This window comes from Ipomoea nil, unplaced genomic scaffold, assembly GCF_001879475.1.
Source record: "Ipomoea nil cultivar Tokyo-kokei standard unplaced genomic scaffold, Asagao_1.1 scaffold0813, whole genome shotgun sequence".
Lineage (NCBI taxonomy): Eukaryota > Viridiplantae > Streptophyta > Magnoliopsida > Solanales > Convolvulaceae > Ipomoea > Ipomoea nil.
Genome location: NW_017617241.1, coordinates 1,989,998 through 2,008,947, shown reverse-complemented (window position 1 = coordinate 2,008,947; position 18,950 = coordinate 1,989,998). Strand labels below are relative to the sequence as shown.

At 36.2% G+C, this 18,950-nt stretch overlaps 3 protein-coding genes across 3 annotated transcripts; 1 reads left to right on the top strand and 2 right to left on the bottom strand.

Moving 5' to 3' along the window:
- Nucleotides 1-6,255: 6,255 nt before the first annotated feature.
- Nucleotides 6,256-11,417, top strand: LOC109178141 (ALA-interacting subunit 3-like). Its single transcript, XM_019327703.1, has 8 exons — nt 6,256-6,678; nt 7,663-7,721; nt 7,811-7,885; nt 8,062-8,175; nt 8,310-8,380; nt 8,577-8,874; nt 9,491-9,780; nt 11,154-11,417. Exons 1-8 carry the CDS (start codon nt 6,591-6,593, stop codon nt 11,206-11,208), a joined length of 1,050 nt encoding a protein of 349 aa, XP_019183248.1. The 5' UTR covers nt 6,256-6,590; the 3' UTR covers nt 11,209-11,417.
- LOC109178136 (ribosomal RNA large subunit methyltransferase I) lies at nt 11,384-15,822 on the bottom strand. Its single transcript, XM_019327690.1, has 8 exons — nt 15,570-15,822; nt 15,268-15,496; nt 15,053-15,187; nt 14,663-14,891; nt 13,663-13,849; nt 12,750-12,934; nt 11,719-11,856; nt 11,384-11,593 (listed from the first exon to the last, which is right to left on the bottom strand). The coding sequence occupies exons 1-8, from the start codon at nt 15,673-15,675 to the stop codon at nt 11,465-11,467; spliced, it is 1,338 nt and encodes a 445-aa protein (XP_019183235.1). The 5' UTR covers nt 15,676-15,822; the 3' UTR covers nt 11,384-11,464.
- A 795-nt stretch (nt 15,823-16,617) lies between these two features.
- On the bottom strand, nt 16,618-18,893 carry LOC109178140 (zinc transporter 5-like). The gene is made up of 3 exons (XM_019327702.1): nt 17,507-18,893; nt 17,250-17,399; nt 16,618-17,085 (listed from the first exon to the last, which is right to left on the bottom strand). Exons 1-3 carry the CDS (start codon nt 18,215-18,217, stop codon nt 16,780-16,782), a joined length of 1,167 nt encoding a protein of 388 aa, XP_019183247.1. The 5' UTR covers nt 18,218-18,893; the 3' UTR covers nt 16,618-16,779.
- Between the last annotated feature and the right edge of the window lie 57 nt (nt 18,894-18,950).

Genomic DNA, 18,950 nt, shown 5'->3' with positions numbered 1-18,950 from the left:
AATTTATTTTTCATCCATATCCACACCTTATTTAAATTTTTAAAACTATCTTTTTTTTTTGTTTTAATATTTGCCCTACTGGAAAAGCTTTATAACTCTGCCTATATATATATATATATATATATATATATATATATATATATATATATATAGAGAGAGAGAGAGAGAGAGAGAGAGAGTTGAGTTCTCGTGCGGTTGTGCGATTAAATCTGAGACATTTATCTTTTTTAAATCAGCGTCCAGGATTACCAATTTTTTTAAAAAAAAAAAATTACGGTGACAATTTGGTAATTTTGCATCTAGGTCAAGTTTAAGGTCCATGATTTTTGTGCTTAAGGTGCGTGAGGTTTTTGCTTAAGGTGCGTGAGTTTTTTGTTTATGGTGCGTGTGTTGTGTGCTTAATGTGAGTAATTATTGAAATTTAAGGTGTGTGGTTTTTGTGCTTAAGGTGCGTGGACTATGTGCTTAAGGTGCCTGGATTTTGTGCTTAAGGTGTCTGAGTTTTGTGCTTAATGTGAGTGGTTGAAACTTAAGGTGCTGATAAGTACATATTTGTTCATATTTATACCACATGTCTATCTCATATTTTGCCTTTGTTTGCTTATGAAGTGTTACTATGTTGTTCAAAATTATCTTTATTTTGCTCATTTGATTCATTATGCACAATTCATTATCTTTGAGTAGAAATGAAGGATTTTAGATCATGTTGGATGCATTTGGAGTTAAGGGGAGCCAAGGTGAAGCTAAGGAGATGGATGCAATATTTCCAAAGAAGCCTAAGAGTGGTGTATTCAACAGTCTTGGTCACTTGGGCAAACCAAAACAAAAGAGGAGCAAAAGATCAAGACATTATAATTTTCGCTCATTTTGGACACTATTCGGTTTTTTTACCATATCTTGGCCTAGAAATGTTCAAATGAAGTGATTCCTGCGTCATTGGAAAGAATACTCAAAGGCTACAACTTTTGTGAAAACCATAAATCCAAAATCTGACTTTTTGAAGGCCAAAATACACGGCCATGTATTTTTGTTTGATTTCCAGTAGCTACTGCCCAAAACAGCAATTTTTTGCCACAACCAGTGACATGGCTGTGTCACTAGCCGTGTCACTGGTGCTCTACTACTATTTAAGTGCGATTTCAGCATTTTTCACTCGGTTTTGACCCATGGTTGAGCCCTAGTTTCTCTCCTTCACTTCCTATCATATTTTTAGGTTATATTATGCTTAGATTTGTGTTCCTAAACATATTTCAAGCTTGTAATCAAGGATTCAACACTTGGGTTACAAGATTTACCATCCATTTCTTAGTGAAGTTTCTTTCCCTTATCTCTTTCTTTTGCAATATTTATGTTTATTACTTGTGTTTTTGTGTTCTTTATGCTATTGAATCATGAGTAGTTAGTTTATGGACTTGATTTAGGGATGTATTACATATCTTGATGCTTGATTTGTGATTATTGCAAAAAGGGGAAGAACCCTAACCTAGGGTTCATGTGTTTATGAGGGTATTGTGTTTATATATTGTTAATGTTTGATGTGCACATTCATTGACATGTATTTGGAGAATTCTTGGCTACAATGAGAATTGAGTCAATGATTTTAGTCACCCCTTGCATAAACCCGATTTGTTCATATGAAAATAGGAAAAATCGGGGGCTTTAGATGCTTTGTGTGCTTGATGGACTAGGAATTGATACGTCACGAGAGTGGGGCAATTCCTTGTTCTAACCCTTATTTATTAATCACGACAGTGGTTCGTAGACTATGATACCTACGTGCATTCCACTTGATTCCCTGGTATTTTTCTCCCTAATCCCATAGGTTGTTAAAGTATCTAAATGATAATTCTCCCTAGCTTGAGTCCTATTTCTTTATTTCGTGTTTACATCTTGTTCATATGTGTTTTTGTTATTTTGTTTAGTTTACCGTAGCCTTAACCTTGTTATGATTTGCTTAGCTTCTTGTTGATTTTCTTATGCTAGTGCCTAGTTTCTTATGATTGCATATTACGTGCCATAACCCCCAATCCCCTGAGGACGACATTTCACACTCGTACACTTACCATCACTCATATTTGCTACAATCAGGTGCGTGGTTTTCCTTCTTAAGATGCGTTGTTTTCATTCTTAATGTGCGTGATTTGAATACTTAAGGTGAATCATTTTAAAACCTTAGGGGTATGGTTTGTGTTCTTAAGGTGTTTTATTGTGTGCTTAAGGTGCGTGACTTGTGTACTTAAGGTGCGTGGTTTGTGTTCTTAAGGTGAGTGGTTTGTATACTTAAGATGCGCCTGATGGAATTAATTAAACCGGGAGTCCGACTTAACTAACCCGAATAAGAATACGAATAGTAAATAAATGATACGAATGATATAGTAAATGCCGTGAGACCGTAGATTGTATTAAATGTCGTAGAATTGGCTATTACAGTAGTATTTTAGGACAAAGTATGTAGGAAATGTAGAGCGTAGATAGCGTGTCCCTTGTTAGGACAAGGAGGGGGGCTTTTATACAAGCCAAGCCCCCAACCGCCTCCCCCTAAAACGGGGGGTTAGTTGGATCTGGAGTTGACCGCGTCCGGTCTCGCTACCGGGCCGCGCTGCGGGGGCCAGGCCGAGCTCATCATGGGCCCAAGCCGGGCCCATGTGGAGGTCGGCCCGGCCTCCAACGTGGCCCGTGCGGGGGCCACGTGGCGAGGCCCCGGCTGGGGCGGGTACGTGGCGCCGCCCCGGGACCCGTTCTTGCTTCGCGCCCTCGGGTCAGTTCGGGTTGATTCCCAATATATCCGTAATCGCCATTTTAATGTTTAAGGTGCGTCATTCGCACAACCGCACGAGAACCCTTGCATATATATGTGTGTGTGTGTGTATGTGTGTGTGTGTGTGTGTGTGTAATGGTTAATGCCTTAATGGACCAATAGTTCAGTACTCCTAGCCCATGAGCCTAGCATACCAATAAGCAATCGTTATGCTATGGACCCATGTCCAGCATGCATGCTGGACACGGGTAACAGTGCCGTTAGGCACTGTTATCTCTTTTTTTTTTTTTTTTTTTTTTTTTTTTTTTTCCAGACCGCTTCGTTATAGGAGTATATGTTAATAATTTTATTACTATATGTTAATAATTGTACATTCACAACTCCATAACTGTACGTTCATAACTCTACAACTGTACATTCATAACTCCATAACTGTACATTCATAACTCCATAATTGTACATTCATAATTTTCGAAGCTCTATGTTCACAATTTTAGAGCTCTATGTTCATAATTTTATCACTATATGTTCATAATTGTAAGTTCATAATGTCAGAGCTCTTTGTTCATAATTCGATCAATAACTGTACATTCATAATTCCATAACTGTAGATTCATAATCTCATAACTGTAGATTCATAATCTCATAACTGTAGATCCATAACTCCATAACTGTAGATTCATAACTCCATAACTGTACATTCATAATCTTCAAAGCTCTATATTCACAATTTTAAAGCTCCATGGTCATAATTTTATCACTATATGTTCATAATTGTAAGTTCATAATGTTAGAGCTCTGTGTTCATAATTTCATAATTGCATAACTGTACATTCATAACGGCATAACTGTACATTCATAACGACATAACTGTACATTCATAATCCAAAAAAAATAACGATGTTAACGCCGTTAACGACAAAACACGCGCGATTTTTTTTTTTTTAAACTAAATGACGCGTTTTTTTTTTGAAAAACGACGTCGTTTTGGGCCCGTGTCTACAATGAATTGTGAACACGGGTCCAGGGCATAATTTGCCACCAATAAGTCAATAACCCAATTCAATCGTCTAAAATCCCTAATTCCCCTTTCAGTTCTCGCTAGCCGTAACCATGGTTCCGTTCCGGTTTAGAACCGACCGTTCATGGTTCCAACAATTTGTAAATCGGAACCTTGTATTAATGTTCCGATTCTGATTCATGAACCAACAGTTTTAACAACCGTCGATTCAAATCTTTTTTTATTATTATTTGTTTTTAGAGGAAATAGGCTTACCGGCTACTTGGTTAGTGCAATTGAAAGATATGATAAATGTAGAGAGATTTTATTTATATAAGGACATGGTAAATAAGTGACATATTCCTAATGTTACTTTTTGCAATATGCGTGATCAAAATCGAATTTCTCATCACCAACATAGTAGTCATCTTAATCAAATTGTGAAAACGAGTTGGTATGCCTCACATGTGTATTAGTTTGTCAACGTGCACCACATACTATCCCAATAGTTATACAATTAGGGGATTTTGATGTGACCATCTCAAGATTTTGTGTTTCTAATAACCCGCTTGGTTTGTGAAAAATATTTGAGGAAGAATATAATTGAAATCCCATTGAAAATGAATTATTAAGAAGATTAATTCCATTATTTGGTTTGTGGAAAAATTAGTATGAATATTGATTTCATTATTTCGTTGGGTTGAGAATTGTAACAAATGAGTATAAAGACCAATATATCTATACATAACAACAACAACAACAACAATAATGATAATGATAATAATAATAATAAGACAAAGATCTCCAATTAAGTGAGCAAATAAAACTTTTTTTCATGAAAAACAAAAGATCAATGTTTGGTAAATAAAACTTTTTTCTCAAATTTGAGGAATTTTACTTCATTTTGAAAATAAATTTCACGAACCAAACAAAATAAAATAACATTTTTTTTCAAATGTTAAAAATTTGAGTTCCAAATCTTTTTCATCAAATCAAACATATTCTAAGTGATAATTGTGTGGTATTCACGTTGCATTTCTACCATTGCCACGTGTTCAAATTGAAATAATGAGTAAGCAACACTTCATAATTGGCATATATCAACAACAATTCAAAATTTGACATCGCCCCAACAATGTATAACCACGTTTAGTTGTTAGTGATTGAAAATGAAATTATTGTATAACCTTGCATTGTCATACTTTGTTGCAATTTCCCCCAATAACATAAAAGAAATTTGAAGTAGATGAACCAATGCATTATGGATTTCATAGATGAGTATGAAATAAGAACACGATCGCACAAACGAACACGAGTTTATGGGGCGACGAATTAAAATTTACATGACGATCCACATAATATTGTGGGTGACATAATAAAAATATCACAACTTGATAATCTTCACAAGTAAACAACAAACCAGACAACTGAATTAATAAATAAACTTTACTTAGTGTAAGAAAAACGCTTTAAATTGCTTCTAAGTATTTAAACTAAAAACGAGAGAAAGTATATTTAAACAAATACTAGCATTCAAAAAAAAAAAAACAAATACTACAATGTAATAGAGTCAATAGCATTAAAAAAATCTAAAAAGGAGAGTAGGTTGCGTCTTGTTCATGAGACGGTGTAGGCTGTATTTTGTTGTAAGCCTTGGGGTAGCACTTTTTTTTTTTTTTTGTATTTGGAAAAAAAAAAACTAAAAAGAGAGTATAATTACGACACAAAATGCATTTGAGACTGATCAAAAGGCTCAAACATATTTTTGAAATGCATTTTTCATAATTTGTCAAATTTTAAAAGATTTTATATTTTAATTCACTATTTACAAAAAGAAAATATATTATGTGTACTTTAATTTTTTACTCCACACACAAAATCTTGATATAAACACTTACATTGGGATCATATACAAAAAATAACTTATCAGAATCCATTAAAACTATTTTGAAATTTATATAGTACAACTATTTTTAAAATTTATCCAAACGGCAAATTATGTTGTGCAACCGTGTGTACCATGCATGGTGCACACGGTTACAAAAACGACGTCGTTTTGACTAAAAATAAGTGTCCGACTAAAAAAAAAATTAATTTTGATTCCCGTCAACAGCATTATGTTGTGCATAATTTGAACTATATATTCAGAATGAATGAACTAAATATTCAGGAATTAAAAAAAAAAAACCAGTTCCGATTTTCGTCAACGACATTATGTTGTGCATAATTTAAAATATATATCTAAAATGAATAAATTAAATATCCAGAATGAATGAACTGAATATTCATTTTTTGTAAAGTTAAATATCAAAATAACATTGTTTTTGCTAATGGTGCACACGGTTGCACGACTCCGTGTCTCCGTCCAAACTTATAAACCCGGGAGAACTGACGATGGTCCAAATAGGTGGGCGGAGCAGATGGAAGCAGTCAACCGGGTCTAAAAGGTAAAAACGCTCAAACCGTGTTATTCTCCGCTTGACTATTTTTTCTTCGTTTTTAGCTCCTGCGGCCGGCGGCCCCACCTACTCCTCTACCGGTCTTCCTTTTTTATCCTCACAGCAGCCGCGGGCGGAAAGAGAGACAGAGAGCACTCGTTGAAGACGTTCCCACTTTTCAATTCTCGACTTAGATCTAGAAGTGCCAGAAGAAGAACACGAAGAATCAGAGACGACTTTTCAAACTCAAACTCTCTTTAAGATTAAAGCAGAAGCCAATTAGCAGCAATTCCGAACCATTCTCTTCTTCTAATTCTTCCACAATTTGATCGAACCAAAAAAACATCTACCTGATATTTGCAGTTTAGATTTCTGAGACGAAGAAATTCGAGTGATGAGCTCCAACGCTCCCTCATCCAGCTCCGGCGCCCCCGGATCCGCCGATAATTCTGCAACCAGAAGAATTTCCAGGCGACCCAAGTGTATGCAAATGCCCCCATCCTCCTCAATAGCACTCCTGTTGCTTTTATCTGTTTCCTGTTTTGGATTCGTGCCTTCTATTAACTTAAGATTTTTTTATTTTATTTTTTTCATGTGTTTTCTTCCCCAACCCCCATCCGATTGACAATACCAAACAGTTACTTTCTGCTCCGATTATGTTGTGCTTAGCCTACGATATATTGTTCATACATTTTTGTACAATACTAGAATCTTAGTTTACGGGACTTATTGGAGAATTTTGCTTATAGATTATGATGATTATAAATTGTGGTTAATTCATAATCAACTCCAATTCCAAGTTCATTAGGTATGCTTAGGAGCCATAGATGTTATTAGTTATATCGCTTAGGTTGTCAGCTTAACGAGTACTGTTTCTCTATATCTTGTTGCCACACAATTTGGCCACGGAATTACAATTCTTTTCCCCGGGACTTTTTCTCTATATCTTGTTGCCATGTGTTTTGGCATAGTTAGCTACCTGCCAGACATTTATCTCTGTACATGTACCCACCGAACAGGTTTGGGTCAGAGTTCCTTTGATTTGTTTCCCCTCCTATTGTGTTCTTGCTTCCTAGTCTATCTGCTTCTCAAGTAATCGAAGTCCAACATTTTTTTTCCTGTTTGCACTAATCTCTCTTTCTCATTTGTAACTGATTGATGTGTCAAGTGTTTGGACTTGAAATGTGTTAATATATACTCTTTCTCATTTGTAACTGATTGATGTGTCAAGTGTTTGGACTTGAAATGTGTTAATATATACTCATAGGAAGTGTGGAGTATTTGTCTAATTATATGATTGTTTCCTTGTGAATCTAACTTTTCCATCCATTAATTCTGTCAGATCAACTAAATGGGTAAATATAATCACACTCTTTTTTAACGAGCATGAGTTTACCTATATTCACTGTATTGGATAATCTGAATAATAGGATAAAAACAATAGCTTTTCTTTTTTTCTGTTTCAGATTCAAGGTTTACGCAACAGGAACTTCCTGCCTGCAAACCAATATTAACACCAAAGTGGGTAAGTTCCATTTTGTAGATTTCTTGTTCTGTGAGATGATCTCATGAAAAGTTTGCTGATGAAATTTCTTTACTGGTTGTGTGATGCAGGTTATCTCAGCTTTTCTGCTAGTCAGTATTGTCTTCATTCCCATTGGAGTTGTTTCCTTGCTTGCTTCTCGGGATGTATGTTCAAAGTTTCCTACATGATTATCTTCTTTTCTTGACTTTTACAGGCCCCTCCTCCTCCTCTCCTCTATTTGTCCTTTAAACACCGCCCACTCAAAAAATGAAGAAATTTTTTAGAAGAAGAAAACCAATTAAGGAAATAATTGATTCATGCTTTATTGCTCATTCATCAGGTTGTTGAGATTGTTGATCGTTATGAGGCTGACTGCATACCAAGCAATTATTCAGGAAATGAAGTTCAGTTTATACAAAGCAATCTAAGTAAAATCTGCCCTCGAATCCTGAGAGTAAGTTCCACTAGAGTGGCTCTGGATTTTGTTACAGATGGAGATCTCTTTTGATAAAAATATATTCTTTTCCTGGTCAGGCTTAAGTCTTGAGACACAATACAATGACATGGTTTGGTTTTTTAAACACATAGGTACCGAAGCATATGAAGCAGCCTATTTATGTGTATTACCAACTTGACAACTTCTATCAAAATCATCGCAGGTGCTTGAGACTGCTCTTGATTACATTGCTGCTGCATTGTCTGAGAAGTTACTTAATTTCTGTTGGTGTTTGGCTGTGTTATATTCTTTTCCCTCTACTTTCGTTTATAAACTACTTGAAGCATGGTGCTAACTAATATGGAGTATTATAAATTATGGTCATATATGTTTGTGACTTGTATTAACATCATTTTCAGGTATGTGAAGAGTCGAAGTGATCAGCAATTGAAGGATAAAAGCAAGGAGGATGATACTAGTTCTTGCGAGCCTGAAGATAAAGTCAATGGGACTGTCATAGTTCCCTGTGGCCTTATAGCCTGGAGTTTGTTTAATGATACCTACAGCTTTACCCGCAACAATGTACAGCTGACTGTAAACCAAACTAGAATATCATGGAAGAGTGACAGGGATCACAAGTTTGGCAAAGACGTCTATCCAAAGAACTTTCAGAATGGGTCTCTGATTGGGGGTAAGAAGCTTGACCCAGAGAAGCCGGTAAGTACTGATACATTTTTATTTTTATTTATTTATTTTACATGAATGCTAGAGGAAGATAATGTAAGAGATTCAGTATGCTGCATGGACTTCTTTTTTGTCTTCAACGCCTCTGGGAAAAACAAAGTTTATTTCATTGTACCAACACATCTGAGGATGGGGAGTTGGGGAATGTTTAGGGTTTCTTAGATACCAATCAATATACAGGGAATATGATGGGGAATGTTTAGGGTTTCTTAGGTACTGCTCAATATTCAGGGAATGTGTGTATATACCTCTGCACATGAATCTGCCATCATTAAGTTTTTCTCTGCTACACTAAGATACTACCATATTTGTGGATTGACCTGTCCATCTGTTTCAATTTTCATTTAAGGATTAGAAAACCAATAACAAATTAAGCTGGACTTTGTGTATATTACATTGATTATTTAGATACAAGTACTTTGGAATTTCTGGTCCTACGTGTCCCATACAAGTTATTTTACCTTCAATTCTTTTATATTATCTTTTGTGGAAATGGAATAGGTTTTTCTATTTCTTCAGTACATAACAAATTTCTAATTCAAGTTCTTTCTAAGGCTTATTCAATCCTCTTCTTCCTTGCTTTAAACAGTTGAGTGAGCAGGAGGACCTTATTGTTTGGATGCGAACTGCTGCTCTTCCAACGTTTAGGAAGTTATATGGGAAGATAGAGGTGGATCTTAATGCGAATGATGTCATTGATGTCACGGTCGAGAATAATTACAATACCTACAGTTTCAATGGCAAGAAGAAACTTGTGCTTTCTACCACTAGCTGGCTGGGTGGAAAAAATGATTTCCTGGGTATTGCATACCTTACTGTTGGTGGCTTGTGCTTCTTTTTGGCTATGGTTTTCACTTTGATATATCTAGTTAAGCCAAGGTATGGTCTCTTTTTCTTACCAAACCTGACATCTAATTATTAATTATCCTATCTATTTACGGTGCTACTGTAGGAAATACTTTGGGGGTGTTTGGTTCAAACATTGGAATTGGAATCAAATATTTAGTAATTTGTATGGATTTTAGTAAAAGTAGCCCTCTTTGTTTGGTAGTAAACATGAGTTGAAATCAAAATAAATATAAGGGGAAATTGTAGTTTTTATCCCTCAATTATTTCTCATTTTTAAATGTGGTCCCTCAATTCATGAGTGAACAAATATGGTTCGGTGCTTCCTCAATTTTTGTTCAAGTTGTCAACTTGGACCTCAATTGTTGGTCAATTCCATTAGGCAGAGGGACTAAATTGACAACTTAAGCAAAAATTGAGGGACCAAAAGTAAGATTTCCTCTGTGTGTGTGTGCACGTGTATTTGAATTCCACATTTAATCCATGTATGATGACTATTTTTTTCTTCATATTTTATTGCAATTTTCAAAAGTAGGGGGAGAGGGGGGAATGCTTTTTCTTTATTAGTAAAGGTTTTGAAATCCAATAGTTGAGGAGCAAAAGTAGGCAAGCAAACAAGGTAATTGGAATAAAATCTTATAATAGAGTACAAAAGTGTCCAACCAAACGACCCCTTATTTGAAGACCGTGATGGTGCAAATAAAGCTGCAATGAGCTCTGCTTGTGTGGTTGACCTTTGGTTGCACCTTTCTACATAAATCACAATTCCCTTGCTATGTCAAAATGAAGAGGAAAAAGAAAATCCCAATACCATTTAGGTACAAGTTCCATGGTTAAGTGTGATAAGCCTATGAGCTGCTGCTTGTTTAATTGTGTATGCACACCATATATTCATATTTTGGCTTTGCAAGTTTTTACTGGCAGTTTGATCCTAATACTGATCTTGATCTTAGTTCAATGAAATGGTCTTGAAAGTGCATGTGCATTATACTACACATTGCTTGTACTTAATCATTCTATGAATACTTCATCATCATTATTATCATTATCATTACTATTACGGAAGTTGCTTCCATGTCAATTTGTAAGAATGCCAGACACTAAAAATATTAAGGGATGGAGGTTCATTTTGTAACTTGACAAATTACAATGTAAAATTACAAAATGCATCTCCATCCTAGTATTAGGCATGGAAGAATTTTCCTTAATATATATATATATATATACACACACACACACAGTTTTGGCCTTTATGAATTTTTACCCTCATGGTATGTGCCTTGATTTATCTGACTGTTAACCTTGTTGATTTTCAATCTTTTATCAACACAATGTTGCATTTAGAATTTGGGCCTAAAAGCTTCTGGAGAACACAGCTGTTGACTTGGCATGTTGTGGTTGTGCAGGCAACTTGGTGATCCATCTTATTTGTCATGGAACCGGAATCCAGGCGGTCACTAGCAGGCTCATAAGGTGTGCATTGCCTTGAGCTATCTGTGATTGATTAAAGAGATGGAAGCTTGTCTTGATATTTTGGAACCAGCTATGTACAAAGTGGTTTAAATGTTAAAGAGATTGAATTTGTTATGTGAACTTAATGCCAGGCATTACAATTAACTATTAAGGAGGCATATTATGTTTTATAACCTTTCCATTTTATTTAGTCTTAACAGTTGAATTCTAAAGAAGTACAATATTTTTTAATATAAGAAAAAAACTATGCAACCCTAAGCAGGATATTGGAAAGATATTCTCCTTCAGGATATGAGGGATCAATAGGATGATCACATGCTGCTCCCGCCTCACGCACAATCGTGATTTTCTTCCCAGCCATGGATGCAGCACCCTGGTTGCATACCCCAAAATCAGTTGCCACACAAATAGATTAAGATGAACACTAAAGTTATTCAAATAATGCATTTTAGAGTTCCTGATGAGAGAGAGAGAGAGAGAGAGAGAGAGAGAACTTGCCAGAAGAACGTCTAGGAACTGACCACTTTGTGTCATTGCCCCAGAGCAAGAGCAAGTCATAAGTAGACCTCCTTTCTTTGTTAACTGCATGGCCAAGGAGTTCAGATTTCTATACATGCCAGATGCACTCTTTAGAACCTGGGTGAAGTGAACACAAACATAAAAGGATCAGAATCAATCAATAAAATAAGGTTGAGGCAAATGTTTTCTTTCAACAACTCAAAGGTCAAAAGGCAATCAAATTGCGTATCCTATGCATTACATGATTTCTACACATGCACAGTGATGCAATGCAAGTTAAAACTTCGCAAATTAAATCATCAACTAGGGTTTACCTTGCATGGTCAGTAGACCCTAGGGCCTAGTCCAAAATGAAACCTTTTTATATTAAGTCGTTAATGGCATCAACCAGTGCATCATGTTTAACATTTATTTTGTATTACATTCATAATATTTGTTCTATATATAAACATAATGTATTAATGTACATAAATATTAAATTGTTGGTACATCATATCTATTTCTATTCACTTTGTAGTAATGTTCCTTCGATATGCTTTTAAGTATATAAACATTACAAGCGCATCATATTTAATAACATTCATCATGTACTCGTTCATATATTTGTTTTATATGATCATAAATCTAAACTATAATGTACATAAACACTAAAATGCTGGTACATCATATCTATTTCCATTCACTCTGTAGTAAGTTCATAATGTTCTTTCTATATGTTTATAGATACAAGGCTTAGTGTACATAAGCATTACACTAAAGTAATGACTTTATGTACCTGGAGATTTATTTTTTATAAAAAATATCAATATTAGTGTCATTTAAAATATATCAATTATAGCTTTTTAATGATATACAATAATTTTTTATACATTAACTTTGAAATGAAAAAAAATAAATTTAAGTTGAAAAAAATAGGGATGCTTTGGGTGCATGTTGGTTCATGATATAACTATTGTTAAAACTCAAACAACAAGCAATCAAAAGCCAAATTAAGATATCAAAACACATACCTTTTTCCGAGGTGCTAATTTAGGAGGGTCCAGAATAACTATGTCCCATTTTTCATGTTTAGAAATAGCATCTTTCATAAATTCAGTTGCATCTTGTCTCAGAAATGATATCCTTCTTGAATCCAGCCCATTGAGAGCAATGTTTTCTTTTGCAATTTCTAGTGCAGGTGATGACGTATCAACACCTTCCAAACAAGTAGCAATATAAGCTCCATTTGGAACTAGAATCTATCTACAAACTTGGATAGCACAAAAAGAGCAATTCCGAGGGGAAAAAAAAATGAAATCATATTTCCAAGTACAAAATCTTGAAACACATCATCTATTAACTAATTAGGTCTTAACAAACTCCTGTCTCCTTAGATTAAGTTCACAAGCTTATAGACTATTCTGCATTTCTCAGATGTATAACGTTGCTCCATTGACTTACAAAATAGCCATTGATCAATTGATTAGGTCTAAACAAACTCATGCATCCTAGATCAAGTGTCCACAGACTTAAAATCTTCATTTCTCAGATATACGTATCTTGGTTCCATGATAAAATATTAGGACCAATCTGTAAGAATGGCTTGTTCCTTATTTTAGAGACTGCAATGTATGGGTATTTACTTATTACAGAATACAAAGTACTTATTAGTTCTTCATCTCTTTTGTAAAATATGAGCTCTTATGTGATGTTAAAGAGAATAAAAAGGAGCACCTGATACTGATACTTAGAAGGATCCTTGTATGCCAAGAAAGACAAATTAGCATAATGAATTTACCAAACTTGGGTGACACAAATAGAAATAATATATACTTAGTTAGTTTCAGATCTTTCAAGGCCTGGGCCAATTGCATTTTCTTTTGAATGAAAGTTGACAAAATCAGAGGCATATATAAGAACAAAGATATATAACAGTGGTTTTACCAATGACCTCTAATGCACCGCTACGTGCTGCATTAAGCGCAAAACCTCCTGTGTAGCAGCAAATATCAAGAACCCTACAACCCTCGGAAATGGTAGAAATAAACTGACGGTTTTCACGCTGATCAGCATAAAAGCCAGTCTTTTGGCCATCCATTGATATCATATAGGAAATCCCATTCTCCATGACCTAACCAATAGAGACTAGATGGTGTCAAAGGACCCTTGAGAAGTACACCTTGAAGGAACTCAAGGAAGAGTTTGTACAAAGACTTCAATTAAGAAATATGGAGTAGACTTTTTTGCTGAAATATGTGCTTTACTCACTGGAAAAACAAATCATGAGTTTAAGACCCTCCATTCAATGACCTAGACATGTTTAACAAAAATGAAAGAACCATAAAATTATAACAAAAAGATTCCTTTTTCATTCAAGTCAAATCTCGATAACAAATTATAATAACCAAGTAATGGTGTGATAGCATGTAATTGCTTCTTAGTTTCTATTTACGGTAAAGCACTCAGCTGCTATTTTCGCATTTTGTTTTGGACCATTGGTTGTCACTGATATTGTAACTTCATCCCAAAACTCTACACAGTCTTAATGTCTTTTGACAACAAATTATCACATAAACGTTTTGGATCTTTGGTTTCCAGTAAACAGACTCAAAGACAAATCAGATTTGCACCTGAGTTTAATTGGTCAGCACTCTTTTTAATGCAAAGAGCGAAACATTAAAAAAAAGGTTAATGTAATCAACTAGACTTGGCATTCCATAGAATTTTTGGTAAGTAACTAGACTTTCTCTGTAAGACATATTTGAAAAACACACAAGAAGCCAATCATTGTTTCACCAACAAACAGTATGTAAAACACAGTACCTAGCACAGTGATTCCATCCACCATATGACAATGAGTCCTATTTTGACATGGTAAGAGTATCTAAAACTAAAACTAAAACCACAGTCCACAGGGTAATTCTAGAATGTCAAAAGGTCTTACCTTTACTCTTGCCATTTTAGGAGAAGTAACTAAATCCAAATTTGTTGAATCAGAAAAATCCAATCCTTCTTCCTTGAGAATTTCAACTGATGGTCTCCAGCTTATGTGTTTAATTCCATTGATTCTACAGATGCAAGATTTTATTTGTTGCTGGTACTTCTCTACCCAAGCAGCAGAGGAAGCAATAACAGCTAAATCTCCATAAACATCAACAATAAGACCTGATAGTCTGCAGTAGGTTAAGGAAGCTAGAGTAAGTATTTAGTGGTAGTATTGAGGGATAAAACTTAATGTGTTGAGTACACAATAATATAATTCAAGCCTAAGTTACTCAATAATAATAATAATAATAATAATGAATTATCAAAGTAATTAAAAGGAACGGTGCACCTATCCCCTTCGCTATTAATGAGACGGTATGCGTTTGTTTTGGGAGAAGGAAGGCCTAGAGTGTTGCGGAGTTGGGCAGCAGCAAAAATTCTTGTTTCGAGCAGTTTCTCCACGTTGAGTGCACAGGAAGGGTCTCTGTAAGTGTAGATGGATGGAGGTCATTGAAAATAAAATCCATCCGTAGTGGGATCATAAAGAGGGAGGAAAAGAGAAACCTTGAAGCTTCGTCCTCCAGTTGCATGAGGCGAACGCAAAACATAGAAACACAATTGTAAAAGCCCCATCCAATTGGTTTCTGGGTTCCGTCAGCGACGAGGACTACATCTCCGGACTTGGGCGGCGGTCGACCAATAATTCTGTCAACAGCACCGCTGTAAACCATTGGGCTTCCGCCCTTAGAGAAAAGTTGAGTCTTTCCCTTCTTCAATACAACCTTGGCCACGCCTAATAACAAGTAACAACCACACTAGCTACATTTGTGATTTGTTTAGCGAGAAAATAAATGCATAGTACGCACCTCCTCCGGGCTGCTTGGAAGCAATTTCTTGAAGCGTAGTGGTGGGAGGTGATGACGCCAAAGATAGAGAGCGCAACATGAGACGGTGACGAGCGGTGAGAAGCATGGCCTGCCTGAACCCTGAAGTGAAGCTAAGCTAACTCGGGCGCCGGGCGGGCGGGCGGGCTTGGGTAGTTATTGTTGTTTAAAGACGTGACCCTACCTTAGCTTCAAATCCTTACCCATGAGCATGTCCTACCACTCGGCGCTCGCAGTCTGACCATTTTGCCCAGAAAATTGGTAAGACCCACTAGCCATTTCTGGGGCGTTGGGTTTAGGGCTTTAAGCCCAGCCGCTCAACTCATAGGCAGGCAATCGAGGCAAATTATTGATGGTCCAAGCACTCTGGTATAAACCATAATAAAAAGTACATTTTAATATATTAAATGTACATTATTTTTGTACTGAGTATACATTATATTATATAATGTACATTCAATACACAAATAATATACATCCCTTAAATATAATGTACATTATTTTTGTATTGAATGTACATTATTTTATAATATACAAAATATGGTCCATAAAACTTGTGTAGATCATGGTCCACACAATAATGATTGGGCAATCGAGATGTTGCGTCCGACTAGGTGCTGAACCCAAAGGCCGTGAGAGGAAATTTTCTAAGGACTTCCTCTAAGTTTTGGAGATTTTTCTTTTTGACATTAAGAAAGAAATTTGATAGTTTAGACAACTTTCTTAAGATCAAACTTGTTAAATCTTTTTCTTTTCTATGAAGCACATTGAAAGGAGTTCATAATTCAACTCGTTCGCGGTGATACTGTCAACTTAATCTCCTTGTTTTCTCTCTTAAATTGTTTTACGGGTATGTTGGTCTATCGTCCGGCTACATGACCGTGAAACCAACACATACATTGATTGAATGATTGATTGATTATGGCTCTCTTTGATAACATAATTAGTTTATCAACTAAATTTAACTAATTTGATAATTATTAGTTGTTTAAGTTGGTTAAATAAGTCAATATTAATGTGTTTTTTTTTGTTTCAAACAGAAATGAACAATTTATTTATTTATATTACAGATGGATGACACTGCAATCACGCATAGAGGTAGATGAGACAGAGGACATGATGGAGAAAGTACGTAACAGTGAGCTGAGGCCTGAGGGGGAAGGGAATTGAATGAATAAGATCATCCATCCCATCAGGCCCACATGGCCAATACAGACATACTTCCAGCTCCTAGAACAAGGGAAACATGGCCCCCCAGCTGAAGTCTGACGTTATTTTGAATCTTTGGTTTCATAAAATCAGCAGCTAGCAGATCAACAAGAGCCATGTAAATCAAGATGCCTGCGGAGGCAGAATTGAGAACGCCTTGTGTAATTAGTGCAGTGGAGCTATGTGGATTATACACACTGGATATCCCGATCCCGGTTGCAATCCCAACTGGGGTGGTCAGGGAAAAAAATACTGCCATCACTGCTGTAGATACAGACTTGAATTTTGCCTACTCGTTCGTTCCATCATCATATCACATCAAAAAACATACAACAACCAACAACTGGCTTATTAGCTTAGGTTTCACGCCAATATATATAATTTAACAATTGTATGTTAAATTAAGAAGACGAAGAAGAAGAAGATGATGATGATCATATCATAAATTCATACCTGCGCGATGCAGCCTCCAAGTCCCATCCCTTCAAAGAACTGGTGGAATGACAAAGCAACTAACAAAGGTCTTATTGTTTCACGGGTTTGTGAAGTACCCAAGCACAATCCTATTATGACTGAATGAACCACAATTCCCAGCTCCAGTACCTAATAACAAGGTAGCAGCTAGGTATGAATATATACGATCCAAGCAATTAATATACAAATTAAATTAAATAATACGGAGTAAGAAGGAAGCTAGCTAGGTAACTTACCTGCGATACGACGCGCTGTCGTATTCGATCCGATAGGTGCACTAATTCATTATTAGATGGCGGGGGATCGAGATACACGGCTGCTGCTGCTGCTCCATGTCTGTGCATGTGATCTGCAGCAGCAGCATCTTTGGCCTCTTCTTCATCTGCACTTACCTGCGGCAGTTTTGTCTTGTCAAAGTGCATCATCTTCTTCCTGAAAAAGCTCATAGCAAGCGTGTCCACCATCAAAGTTGCAATGGATGCGGTCAACGCAATTAAACCAGAGAAAGGGAATTTGGCCCAGGGATTAGTGTCTTTAAGGAGCGGCGATGTCAGTGTCTGGAATGCATCAGGCAGTATGTGAACAAAACCTGTGGATAAGATCACACCTGCGGCAAAGGCCTTGATCATGAAGAATATATCCTTCTCCGGCCCTAAAAATTCATACTTTCTAGCCAGAAGCGGGATGCTCACCCCAGCAGCACCTGCAACCAGAATTGAAGCAATTGCAACTAGCCTATATTTGAGAGAGTCCACTGTGACTAATGTCTCTTTGCTGCTGTAGTGTAATTGACCTTCAACGTTGCCGTTGCAGGTGCACTCGGACTCGGCCGCGGCAGTACCAGAGATTGCACACGGAAAGAAGATGATGATGATATAAAAGGAGGCTACTATGTTAAACAAAGAGTAGCGAAATGGAAATTGGAGACAATAATTAGTTTTATCCATGGCAAATCAAATCTGGAGCTTTAAGAGAGAGGGAGAGCGGAAGATGAGATGGAGACGGACAAACTTACTCACTACATGTTGTAAACACGTACCAGATCAGATATGCGTTTAAACTTTAAACTGACCTGATCGGATGGAGAGAGAATTTAAGTATTTCTGCATCTATCTATATATATTATTGATGGAAGCTAAGCTAGCTGCAAGTGAATTGTAGTGTTGGAGTATGTGGCCAATAAAACAAAAGGACATATGCTGATTGAGGATTGTTGAGAAGGCAGAGCACTTGGCGCTGTATTGAATGGGACTGAGGCTGGGAATGTCTCACAAGCAACCAAAGTGGAGTACAGTGCACTAAAATTCTGGTGACACACACACACTTAATAAATGATACGGAGTACTACATAATGCATACTGTATTGCAATGCAAACCTCTGCCTCTACTTTTTATATGCTAACTTTAATTTGTTTCCCCCCTGGCATATATGTGGGAGGTCTCTCTCTCTCTCTATCAATTTGGATCATATTACGGATATTAGATAGGATGCAGCAGATAAATAAGCTAAGCTAGCTAAGGGGAGTTTGAAGGGCGCATCCAATTATGAGACGACTTACTACAAAACCAATCAAATCAGGCTTTGTTTGAGTGAGTACAGTACAGTGTTGCCTCTGAATCTGATCGACTTCAATTTTATTTATATATACACGTACAGGAATTGCCAAGTGGTTTGATGAT

What these genes read in the sequence shown, in the direction of transcription:
- LOC109178136 (XM_019327690.1), bottom strand. Translation starts at nt 15,675, where the DNA reads ATGCTTCTCACCGCTCGTCACCGTCTCATGTTGCGCTCTCTATCTTTG. An exon ending in CTGGAGGACGAAGCTTCAAG is followed by an intron (nt 15,188 to 15,267) that starts GTTTCTCTTTTC and finishes CTACACTTACAG; the next exon opens with AGACCCTTCCTGTGCACTCA. An exon ending in AGTTCCTAGACGTTCTTCTG is followed by an intron (nt 11,594 to 11,718) that starts GCAAGTTCTCTC and finishes GTATGCAACCAG; the next exon opens with GGTGCTGCATCCATGGCTGG.
- LOC109178140 (XM_019327702.1), bottom strand. Translation starts at nt 18,217, where the DNA reads ATGGATAAAACTAATTATTGTCTCCAATTTCCATTTCGCTACTCTTTG. An exon ending in GACAGCGCGTCGTATCGCAG is followed by an intron (nt 17,400 to 17,506) that starts GTAAGTTACCTA and finishes CCTTGTTATTAG; the next exon opens with GTACTGGAGCTGGGAATTGT. An exon ending in TTGGAGGCTGCATCGCGCAG is followed by an intron (nt 17,086 to 17,249) that starts GTATGAATTTAT and finishes ACGAACGAGTAG; the next exon opens with GCAAAATTCAAGTCTGTATC.
- LOC109178141 (XM_019327703.1), top strand. Translation starts at nt 6,591, where the DNA reads ATGAGCTCCAACGCTCCCTCATCCAGCTCCGGCGCCCCCGGATCCGCC. An exon ending in CAATATTAACACCAAAGTGG is followed by an intron (nt 7,722 to 7,810) that starts GTAAGTTCCATT and finishes TGTGTGATGCAG; the next exon opens with GTTATCTCAGCTTTTCTGCT. An exon ending in ATATATCTAGTTAAGCCAAG is followed by an intron (nt 9,781 to 11,153) that starts GTATGGTCTCTT and finishes GTGGTTGTGCAG; the next exon opens with GCAACTTGGTGATCCATCTT.